Genomic DNA, 12,125 nt, shown 5'->3' with positions numbered 1-12,125 from the left:
CTCAAACTCCTGATCTCAAGTGATCCACCCACCTCAGCCTCCCAAAGTGCTGGGATTACAGACGTGAGCCACTGTGCTGGGCCTGAGTTCTAGTAAAACCAATTCAGGACTGACCCCTAGGGCCCAGTGGGAATCCCTTCTTGCTCTGGCAGCTCTCCTCTCCCATTATCTAGACTCTACAGTTCACCTCTCTCCTTAGCTATAGTTTTTGCCAATCTTGGGGCTCCAAAGTCCCTCTTTCTTTCCCCTCTCCTGGTGCTACTTCCCTGTGCAAAGCAGTGCTTCCAGAGATCATAGGCCCCATGAGAGCAGGAACAGCGCTTGTGTTATCCACTGCTGCATTCCCAGCACCCCTGAATTGTGCTGAGCACAGAGTTGGCACTCAAATATTCATTCAGTGAGAAAACTTCCTGAAGCCACTAGGAGGGTAACCAGTCACCTTTCCAGGTGCTTAAGTACTTGAACCTACTAGAAAGAATTTGTGGCCTAACTTCATTGAGATAAATATTATTATGCCCATTTCACAAATGGACAGCTGAGTTAGTTCAAATAATCTAAGATCATAACTACTCTACTAAAATGGTCTGACCCTTGGTTAGAAATATTTTTTAAAGCCAAGAAGTAGGAGCTATTGAAAAATCCAGCATACAAAGAGAACATTACCCATGTTATTTAACATTTATTGAAGATATGATGGATTTAACTAATGCAGAACAGCCTTCCTGGATAAATCCAACAATAAATATTTTGGTTTCCCGAAAACAAAACAAAAAACAATCAAAATAACTCATCTTGGCTTGAATTATAGGAAATTCTTTGCTGGCAGCTCGGCCCAAGCTGATTGCATATGTGCTTTTAGGATAGGACTAGAGATTGCATGTGTTCTGCACAGCAACCAGGGACACTCAACATTCATGAAGTAATAATGAAACGGGAGGCCTGGATTTTTGTTTGTTTGTTTCTCCTAGGTCTCTTCCTCAGTTAAGTGACTTTGGACAAATCCATTTCTTTCCTCATATCTGATTTCCACGTATCTGTTTCGGGATAATGTTTATGACTAAGATGCTTTGTGAAATCTTCAGATTACAAATCGTTACTGCCCTTCATTTATGAAATTTTCCTCCTTCACTACCCTAGGGGATATTTACATGACCCTTCTATTGAAAACCTTCACACACAGTTGTGAAGCGTCAATACCATCTAGGGACGGTTCAGAGGTTCCAAAGCCAATCAACTCACAAGTCATGAGGATAACTTGGGCCATGAAAAGTCCGTTTCCTACGCTACTGAGAATTGGAAAACAGGTAGATGTACTAATTCCCAAACCATGTTTGACTTCTTTCTGCTGTTTTCAGCCTCTTCTAAACTATGCAGAAGCTGCGGACATTTGACGATCTATATTCGGCAATTCCTTTCCAAAGCAATCCTACCGAAAACAGATCGCACGGCCCCACAGGCGGGCAGGACAAGCCACCGGGCCCTGGTGCAGGAGCCGCTCGCTCCACACATTGTTTAGAGGCCGACGCGACACAGCCATCTTGCGTCGGGGGCCCGGGCCCAGGAGGAGAGCGAGCCCCGTCCCCTGATCCTGGAGGCCGACACCGGCGAGAAGCTGCCCTGCATGCAAGCGGCCGGCCCAGGAATCTGAGCGGATCAAGTTGTCTGCGGCGGACTCGGGCCGACCCCGCAGGACCCGGCCGCACTTGGCCCAGCGCGCAGGCGGGAAGGAGGCCGTCGGTCCGCCCCTCCCGCTGCCGCAGCGACCCCGTCCGACAGCGGGCACGGGACGCTGGATTCCTATTTGCCAGCTTCCTGCTGGGGAGCGTTTTCCAATGGGGCGCGGCGACCCGGCCGACCGCGTCCTCCTCCCCCACTGCCGCCCGGGTCTCCTCGGAGGCGCGCGCCAGGGCCTGCGCGGGGGCGGCCCCTCCTTCCCCTCCCCGCCGCGACCCGAGACGCCCGCAGGCCGGGCGTTCACCCGCCGCGCCTCCGCCCGCCTTCCCCTCCCCCTACTTCCCTCCGGGCGCCCCAAACCCGGGCCTCGGGGGTTCGACGCCGTGCACACACGGAGCGGGATGGGAGTGCAGGGCCGGGGGCGGGGGCTGGCCGGGGGCGGGCGGCAGTCTCGGCGGGAGCCGGCGGCCCCTCAGCGTGTCTTTTGTGTTTGTACACACACCGCGCGAGGCGGCCTGGAGGAGGGAGCGGGCGGCGCGCGGGGGAGGGGCGAGCGCGCGCCAGCGAACGGGCGCGCGGGGGGAGGGGAGGGGGCGGGGCGCGAGAGTTGCTGTGGGGGCGGGGCCGAGCCTTCCCTCCATTGTGTGTGATTGGCTGGCGCGCGGCGCGGGGGCGGGGCGGCGTGTGTTGGGGGATAGCCTCGGTGTCAGCCATCTTTCAATTGTGTTCGCAGCCGCCGCCGCGCCGCCGTCGCTCTCTAACGCCAGCGCCGCCTCTCGCTCGCCGAGCTACAGCCGAAGGAGAAGGGGGGTAAGTTTCCCCGTCTGCCCGCTTCCCCGGAACCGAGCCCCGCTTGTCGTCAGCCGCGAGCCGGGCCCTGGCCGTGCCGGGAGGGGACCCGTAGCCCCTCCGGCTTAGCCCACAAACTTTTTGGCCCAGAAATGGAGGTAAGGAGCGAGTTTCCCTTTTCCCTCTGACGGCGGCGGCTCCCCAGTCTCTCGCCGCCTCAGCCCAACAGCAGCAACCGCCGCGGCGCCGAGCCTGCTCTCCCTCCTCCCCGCGCCCCTGGCTCCTCTTTCTTCGGTGAAATCCCGCCCGCCGCCCCTTCCCAGGACCCCAGACCTTCACCACGACCCGCGCGGGCCTCTTAACTACCGCCCCCGGGCCCCAGCCCCCAGTTTTCGAGCGGGAAAGGGGTGGAAATCGCCGCCGCTTCGCACCCTGGGGTAACTCGCTTTTTGCTGCCTCCCCACAGTTGTTGCTAAGCTTCACCATCTTGTCTCTCTTCTCTGGTCACCGACCATATTTTTTCCCCCGTTTCTCTCTTCCCCATTTCAAAAAAGCAAGAATTTTTAAAAGAGGGACATTTTTTTCCCTTTTTTGGAGAAGCGGAAACTTGATGCATTTGAAATGCAAAAAAACTTTTGCATTTTGGAGGGCGGCACGTGGCAGGGGATGGGGTATTTTCGAGCGATTTGGTGTTTTGTCTCTTTGGAACGGAATCCGATACGTTTTGCGATTGTTTCCATTTTGTTCTGGTCTGGGAGGCGAGTTGGTTCCTGCTTGAGGCGCTGGGAGCGAGGTGGGCAGGTTAGGGGACCCTGTGCAGAGGGACCCGGAGGAGGCAAAACCAAAAGTTTATGTGGTGCTTGGGGTGGACCGGTCGGCGGATGTCGTGCGTTAATTAAAGCCTGGGTGCGGGGCACTTCATTTCACTGCGAAGCCTGTGAAGACTGGACGCGAGGACGGGGCTTTGTAGAATGCTCGCTGGTGGTAGCTGTTGTTTCTCTCTTGTTTTTTCGAGACGCCTTTTTGTCAACATAAGTGTAACGATGCAAAACCAAGAATATTTTCAGATATTTACAGCAATCCATCAACAGCCAGACGAAGGGGGGGCAGCCAAAGTCGGGGGGGAGGAAGACCTTTTTTTGCTGTAATTTGGCTAGACCTTCCAGTGGTTTGTGGCTTCGTTCTTTTGACTTGTTTGTGGATGGAATGTTTACAGACATTTCTAATTTCTACTTTAATTAAATAAATTGGATCAAAGGCTGTTCGAGGTCTTTTTGTTTTGCCGTTTGTCGCTCAGAATTGGCGTTTTGAGAGGTGATTGACATTAATTGCTAACAATTTTCTAGTACTCTAGTTTGTTTCAAGAAGATTTTGGGTAGACGTAATCTGCACCCTTTTAAATTATGTAACAATACGAACATTATTTTTTATATTGATCATAATTTCCAGATATGGGGAGGGGGTGATCGTGGCAGGAAAAGTTGTATGTTTAGTAGTTGCATATGGTGATTTTTGATTTTTCCATGCTGGTAGGTAAGTAAGGAGGTCTCTGTACCATGGCTCGTACAAAGCAGACTGCCCGCAAATCCACCGGTGGTAAAGCACCCAGGAAGCAACTGGCTACAAAAGCCGCTCGCAAGAGTGCGCCCTCTACTGGAGGGGTGAAGAAACCTCATCGTTACAGGTATTAAAAAACAGGGAAAAAATGGGACAAAGTCTCTGTGGTATGTATCCATATAATTTAACAAAAAGATGGATAACAGGAAAAGTTTTTGCTTTAGAGAGACTTTTTTTTTTGAACACTTTACTACTTAAATATATGTACTGTATGATCATTTCTATATAACGTTTAGTATTGGGTTTTATTGAAAACATTTAACTTTGAAGCCATAATCTGACCTACAGGTCTAAGGAGACCTAGTATATCACTGATAATGTTAATGGGATATGTTGACATTTTAGTTAACTATTAGTAATTCTTTAAAAATAGTTACGTGTTGCTTTCTTGAATACACTTTTGAGGATATCTTTCCTAGCTTTTGGCAAAATAATAATTTAATCGAAATTGGGTGTTTTATAAAGTTCGTACCCCCTCGTTTACTTGATAAGCTTATTTCCTTCTGTATTGGCTTTTTTGATTGTGAACTAGCTGAGCCACTGTGTTATTAAGGGCATCTGCCATTAGAGGGCAGAAGTTGCCCAGACTTAGCCTCCGCAGACACTACGATTAACTTAAAATAAAAGCTCATACAGTGGAAGAAATAAGTCAGAATGAGAGGTAAATTTCTTGCTGACAATTAGTTAAAAAAAAAATACTTTTCCACGTGGAAGGAACACTGCACAATCGGGTGTATTCAAATTTAGTAATTCATGAGGGATGAATTGTAGTCAGAGGTATTCTGGGGAATAGAACTTAAACGCCACAGGTATATTTTTAAATGAAGTTCATTGGGTTGTGTTGGTCATCTTTAAGGGCTCTTAAGATAATAGAGGGTGTAGGGAAGGAGAGTGGCGCTAAATTGAGAGGAGCCAACTTCTTTTTTAGCCTGACAGCTAATACCTTCCCAAGGTTTATATACATGAATAACTTTTTAAAATGAAAATAAATAGGACTTTGATAAACTTCTTGCTAAGAATGCATTTTAATTTCATGCTTTTTGCTTTAAAGGTATTGTTACTCGATTTGAATGTTCACATCTTAAGTTGATCAGTGAAATTTTACATTGAAGCTGAAGAATTGTTGGGTGGTTTATTTTTTGAAAAATTACTGCATTTCATTAAAGCTGCCCACTTACCTTTTTGTGCTATTTATGTTTTTGGTAACAGTTTCTTTATTGTTAATTTTTTAAAGGCCTGGTACTGTGGCACTCCGTGAAATTAGACGTTATCAGAAGTCCACTGAACTTCTGATTCGCAAACTTCCCTTCCAGCGTCTGGTGCGAGAAATTGCTCAGGACTTTAAAACAGATCTGCGCTTCCAGAGCGCAGCTATTGGTGCTTTGCAGGTAAAATGGTGGGTGGGGACAACTCAAGAGAGTTTGTATTCCTGTTGTGTACCAAGAACAGTTCCAAATTGTTGCATATGCTTATATCATTTAATCACAAGCCCGTCAGGTAGTTGATATCATTACTTCACTGTTGAGACTTCAGAAAGGTTGAATTGCTCAAGGTCATACACATAGAAAACGACAAAACCATAATTTGAACCCATTTGACTCCACGGCTTAGTGCACATTCCATTATACCATTTAAAATTTTGAAACATTGCACTAAAAACAATAAAGAAAATCCTCTGGTTTGGTTTATGGATGCTGCAGGACATTAAGAAGAAGTTGAGATTAGAGGTCTATATTTGTAGTAACAATTTCAAACAACAGTGCCTAGAATAAAAGAAGTCTGTCTTCAGGTTGTGAAGAAACATATAGGTAGAGAGAGCTAGGATGGGAATAGGCAGTATTAAAGAATTATGCATTAAGATGTAAAAGGATCAGTGAATGGAGGATAGGATTGGATTGGCAAGTTGGGGGGAATAGTGCTTAAAGGTGATACTGGACATGTAAAGGGGCCGGGATTTGCCTGTGGTTTCCTAAAGGGGATTAGGGATTGCCACTTAAATGTGGAGCATATTGAATTTAATCTTCATCTCTAACATGTCAGGACTTAGAGAAATACTGTTCTAGAGATATTTGTTGTTTAAGACAAGACCAAAACTTGAAATTCCTACAGGATACTTGGTAAACTTATGTAGACGTCATTAACATCAATCGCTTAAGTAACCTATTTTATATTGTGTAGTTGGATTCTTTAGATGCAAGTATTCCAGAATACAGTAAAACTACCACCTCCATCAGAAGTGTGCAGTTGGGGGTTGTTAAAAATGCTGATTGCTAAGCACCATTGCAGACCTGAATCAAACTCCGGGGGGGTGGGGGAGGAGGCATCCAGAATCTTAAGTACACTCCATTGGAGGATTTTCAAGGCTGCTGTTGCTGTGCCGGACTTTTGCTTTATATGTGAGAAAGATATGATAGGTGGATTCCACCCTGAAGTGTAATTGGTCGAGCTGTTTCTATGGTTAGTCTAAACTTCAGTTGATTGGTGAATTCCAGGAGTAGGCATCCATTAAATTCTCAGTTGCTGAAATTTCAGCTACTAAAATCTTCCATGCTTTTACTTAAAACTTTATTTTCTGTTTTAATAGCTGATTATCTTCAGTTCTCATTTATTACTAAATACAGAAACGTTACTAAGATTCGTAAGCGTTGGTACAAAGCTGCCAGTATTTTCTAGTTAGAACTGTGCTTAAAGAACACAGTACCGTACTTGAAAAGTGTAGCATTTTTTAGCTTAAATGTCAATAATACAGCCTTTTAAATTGAATTTACTAAACAATCTGGGTAAAAGACTCATCTTTTTAAAATTGTTCACATATAAACTTCCATTGTTACTATTGCATATTTGTCATTAAGTGTGGTTGTATTGATTTTAAGCAAAATGTTCACCTCTTCTGTTCACAGTTCTCTCAGTGTTAGCTCTTTATTGAAAAGAGTGATCTTTGTTAAGCTTTTGTGCTTTCTGTTTGCTTCCTTTTTTTTTTTTTTTTTTGAGATGGAGTCTCGCTCTGTTGCCCAGGCTGGAGTGCAGTGGTGTGATCTCCGCTCACTGCAAGCTCCGCCTCCCGGGTTCAAGTCATTCTCCTGCCTCAGCCTCCTGAGTAGCTGGGACTACAGGCGCTTGCGACCATGCCCGGCTAATTTTTTGTATTTTTAGTAGAGACGGGTTTCACCATGTTAGCCAGGATGGTCTCGATCTCCTGACCTCATGATCTGCCCGCCTCGGCCTCCCAAAGTGCTGGGATTACAGGCGTGAACCACCGCGCCCGGCCTCTGTTTGCTTTTTTATGCATATATTTTAGTTATCTTAAAGATACAGAGGGTGGGCCGGGCACGTGACTCACAGCTGTAATCCCAACACTTTGGGAGGCCGAGGTGGGTGGATCACCTGAGGTCAGGAGTTCCAGACCAGCCTGGCCAACATGGTGAAACCCTTCTCTATTTAAAATACAAAAAATTAACTGAGTGTGGTGTTGGGCACCTGTAATCCCAGCTACTAGGGAGGCTGAATCACTTGAACCCGGAAAGCGGAGGTAGCAGTGAGCTGAGATGGTGCCGTTGCACTCCAGCCTGGGCAACAAGAGCGAAACTCTGTCTCAAAAAAAAAAAAAAAAAGATTGGGAGAATTCGTTAATGGAATAGGGTAACAGAAGATCACAATTGAAGTAGAAATCCAAAGGTGCTTTGGTTTTGGCCTTAGAATTACACACTTTACAACTAAAGGATAGGAGGTAGTCCAGTGAGAGAATGGTAGAGGAGAAGTTAGTCTCAGTTTGCCATAGATAATCAATAATTGACTTACTTAAAATATAGTCTTTAATATCTGAGAACTTGAACCCAAATATCGTATGTTAAGTGGACAGTGTTGCTTTGAAATGGTAAAAAAGCCAGACTTTGAATATACTCAAAATGTTCTAAACTAATATTTTCTTGTAGTTTTTTTTTTCTTTGCCATTAACTCAAAATTCTTTAAGTCAGAAATTAGTGTGGCAGTCTTTAATTCCCATTACAGCCTTAATGTTTTAAGGGACTTTGGGTTATTTGTAATAGAATTGGAAATGTATGGGTCATGGTCAGATCCTCTGTAGGAGTTGAATCTTCTCTCAGAGCTGACCAGGCACAACCTTTATAAACTAGTAGCCAAGTTCTAAGACAGCAGTGGGAGCCCCAGCTACCACATGCCGCATCTGATTAGTTCTAAGTGATCCCTCTAGAAGGCTACCAGAATCATGGTACCTGGTGGTTTGCCCACATAGTAGCTTGTACCACATTCCACAAAAGCATTCTAGCTTTCTGTAATCCCGAGGTGCCAGGTTAAGCAAAATTAAACTGTTTTCTTTCCTGATACAATAGCTGATGTGCGTTGTGAGCCCCTAAGGAGGCTACGATACGCCATTTTTTCCAGGATTTCTAGCCACTTCTAGAATATCTTAAGAATGAATCTCTGAATATTAAGGACTTTTGCTTTTAATACCTGTAGAATAGGTAAGATGCGAGGGACTAATTGCATAGAATAGAAACATTTTTTAAAAGTAGCAAATAATGAAAATCTACTTGAGGACAAGGCATTTTGAGTATAAAATGAGATTTGTATGAAGTAACTTAAGGGCACCAAAAAATGGCTGATAATGCAAGGTCAGTGTGAGTGCCAAGGAACTAGGAGTTCAGCGTTGCCTGCACTGGCAACAGGAGCAAGAGACGAGTATACGATTTTCTCCTTCATAGAATAGTCTTGAGCTGGGCCTTAAAGGGTAGATAAGTAAAGACTTAGTTGTTAATGACAAATGCTGGAGAAACACACGTGAAAATAGTTCAATTTGAATGAAAGAAACTTGTAGAAGAGTAGTGATAGTGCTAAAGAGGGTGAAGCTGTAAATGTGAATGTACTTTTTTTTTGGAGACAGTCTCACTCTGTCACCTAGGCTGGAGTGCAGTGGCGCAATCTCGGCTTACTGCAGCCTCCGCCTCCTGGGTTCAAGCAATTCTCCTGTCTGAGCCTCCCGAGTAGCTGGGACTACAGGCAAATGCCACCACGCCCGGCTACTTTTTGTATTTTTAGTAGAGACAAGGTTTCTCCATGTTGGTCAGTCTGGTCTCAAAACTCCTGACCTCAGGTGATCTGCCCACCTCGGCCTCCCAAAGTGCTGGGATTACAGGCGTGAGCCACCGTGGCGCCCAGCCTGGAAATTTTTGTTAGAATAAAAATAACAACTATAAGACTGTTTTCTCCCTTAATATATGTTGAGCAGAGAAATAACTTTTCCTTATAGAGAAGGAGAGCCAACTAACCTATCATTTCATGTTCCAAATCCAAAACTGTTGGATTTATGGTTATTTTTTAAAATGGTAATTTCTGCATTTCAGAATGAGGAAGCAGACCAGGCATGGCAGATCACCTGAAGTTAGGAGTTCAAGACCAGCCTGGCCAACGTGGTGAAACCCCGTCTCTACTAAAAATACAAAATTAGCTGGACGTGATGGTGCATGCCTGTAATCCCAGCTACTTGGGAGGCTGAGGCAGGAGAATTGCCTGAGCCCAGGAGGTGGAGGTGGCAGTGAGCCAAGATTATACCACTGCACTCCAGCCAGGGCTACAGAGCAAGACTCAAATCTTTAAAAAAAAAAAAAAAGGCAGATGTTTTGACTTACACTAAAAGATTCTTCAGCTTTTCAGACAGCTATTAGTATACTAACAATTTGAGTTATGAGTTAATTCTAAGTGGAAATGCCCCTTTTTTCCTCTTCACAAGCTAAGTATCAATGTCATTTTTGAGTGGTAGTAGGAATAAGATAACTTGAAAGGATCTTACAGTCAAATGGGGAAAAACAGATCGATATTAGTACTAGAGGGCAACAAATGCTGTTAATTTTGGGGTGCATAGAGGAAGGTACTTGGTAGAGGACAGGGGCACGTCTCCTGGGCATAGATCAAAGTGTATAAATAAGGAACTGCCAGGCTGGGCACGGTGGCTCATTCCTGTAATCCCAGCACTTTGGGAGGCTGAGGTGGGTGGATCACGAGGTCAGCAGATTGAGACCATCCTAGCTAACACAGTGAAACCCCGTCTTTACTAAAAACAAAAAAAAATTAGCTGGGCGTGGTGGCGGGTGCCTGTAGTCCCAGCTACTCGGGAGGCTAAGGCAGGGGAATGGCGTGAACCCGGGAGGTGGAGCTTGCAGTGAGCAGAGATCTGGTCACTGCACTGCAGCCTGGGCAACAAAGGGAGACTAAATAAATGAATGAATGAATGAATGAATGAATAAACAAAAACTGCCAGGCAAGGTGGCTCACGCCTGTAATCCTAGCACTTTGGGAGGCCAAGGTGGGTGGATCACGAGTTCGAGACCAGCCTGACCAATGTGGTGAAACCCCTTCTCTACTAAAAGTACAAAAAACTAGCCGGGCATGGTGGTGCTTGCCTGTAGTCCCAGCTACTCGGGAGACTGAGGCAGGAGAATCACTTGAATCCGGGAGGCAGAGATTGCAGTGAGCTGAGATCACGCCACTGTACTCCAGCCTGGGCAACAGAGCAAGACTCCATCTCAAAAAGAAATACGGAACTAACTTATGATAAGTTCTGGAATCAAAAGTACTCTCATGATAAAACGGGTATAAAAGGGAAGGTAGATGAGAAGCATGTGATAAAAACCAGTTCACCATATTATACTAGTGGATAAGGCAGAGGTTTACATACTGTGTGAATGGGATTCAGAGTGAGACTAGGCTGGGATGGAGTATTTGGATTGAACATGATTCTGCTTATAAGAATGAGAGTGTTAAATTGGATTTCTTGCTTTATTTGTGATGTTTCAGTTTATTAGAAATCATGTACCATTAGAAAAAGTGAAGTTTCCTAGTAATGAAGTAATTAGACTTGTGTAACTTCATAAAAGACTTAAGCTTTTTTTTTTTTTTTAATCTGCTTTTGAGCTTTGTCTCACAGGTTTTAAAATGTAAGCATTTGGTAAAATTGTCAACATTTTGCCCAGTCTTTTTTTTTAAAGGGTTCAAAAACCTTTTTGTTTTAATTCATATAGTTGGGTCTTAACTATTGTAAATAACACCATCAATAAGTTTTTCTTCGTTCCTTTTGCAGGAGGCAAGTGAGGCCTATCTGGTTGGCCTTTTTGAAGACACCAACCTGTGTGCTATCCATGCCAAACGTGTAACAATTATGCCAAAAGACATCCAGCTAGCACGCCGCATACGTGGAGAACGTGCTTAAGAATCCACTATGATGGGAAACATTTCATTCTCAAAAAAAAAAAAAAAAAAAAAATTCTCTTCTTCCTGTTATTGGTAGTTCTGAACGTTAGATATTTTTTTTCCATGGGGTCAAAAGGTACCTAAGTATATGATTGCGAGTGGAAAAATAGGGGACAGAAATCAGGTATTGGCAGTTTTTCCATTTTCATTTGTGTGTGAATTTTTAATATAAATGCAGAGGCGTAAAGCATTAATGCAAGTTAAAATGTTTCAGTGAACAAGTTTCAGCGGTTCAACTTTATAATAATTATAAATAAACCTGTTAAATTTTTCTGGACAATGCCAGCATTTGGATTTTTTTAAAACAAGTAAATTTCTTATTGACGGCAACTAAATGGTGTTTGTAGCATTTTTATCATACAGTAGATTCCATCCATTCACTATACTTTTCTAACTGAGTTGTCCTACATGCAAGTACATGTTTTTAATGTTGTCTGTCTTCTGTGCTGTTCCTGTAAGTTTGCTATTAAAATACATTAAACTATACCTGCTTTTGGTCTTTATTATCAGCCTTGCCCTACAATTACATTCAAAATAATTTCAATATTAAATGCTTTAATAGTCACATATATCTGAGACAAGACTTACTGAGAGATGAGCAAAGTATAGACTTGGTGGCAAAAGGAAACTGGCTTTATTTCTGATTTTTAGAAGCTTGCCACTACCCAGTGGTCTTAACTCTTTGGATATGTTGTCTTCTGAACCAGTAATTCGAAAAGCTAATCAACAGGATCACCTGGAAATAGTGGAATCTGTAAGTAGATTCAACTTTCATGAATGTT

General features: G+C 44.1%; 1 protein-coding gene across 6 annotated transcripts; it reads left to right on the top strand.

Moving 5' to 3' along the window:
- The first annotated feature begins 2,353 nt into the window (after positions 1–2,353).
- On the top strand, positions 2,354–11,829 carry LOC112613961 (histone H3.3). 6 transcript variants are annotated; one of them, XM_025369917.1, is made up of 4 exons: positions 2,354–2,484; positions 3,997–4,147; positions 5,315–5,468; positions 11,174–11,829. In XM_025369917.1, exons 2-4 carry the CDS (start codon positions 4,020–4,022, stop codon positions 11,300–11,302), a joined length of 411 nt encoding a protein of 136 aa, XP_025225702.1. In that variant the 5' UTR covers positions 2,354–2,484; positions 3,997–4,019; the 3' UTR covers positions 11,303–11,829. The 6 variants fall into 6 exon arrangements, with proteins under 6 accessions (XP_025225702.1, XP_025225747.1, XP_025225712.1 ...); XM_025369962.1 differs by having other exon boundaries at positions 5,315–5,476; XM_025369927.1 differs by having other exon boundaries at positions 2,403–2,488.
- Positions 11,830–12,125: the final 296 nt, after the last annotated feature.

Source organism: Theropithecus gelada, chromosome 1 (genome assembly GCF_003255815.1).
Source record: "Theropithecus gelada isolate Dixy chromosome 1, Tgel_1.0, whole genome shotgun sequence".
NCBI lineage: Eukaryota > Metazoa > Chordata > Mammalia > Primates > Cercopithecidae > Theropithecus > Theropithecus gelada.
The sequence above is the reverse complement of the archived record's forward strand: the minus strand, read 5'-3'. Positions and strand labels throughout refer to the sequence as shown.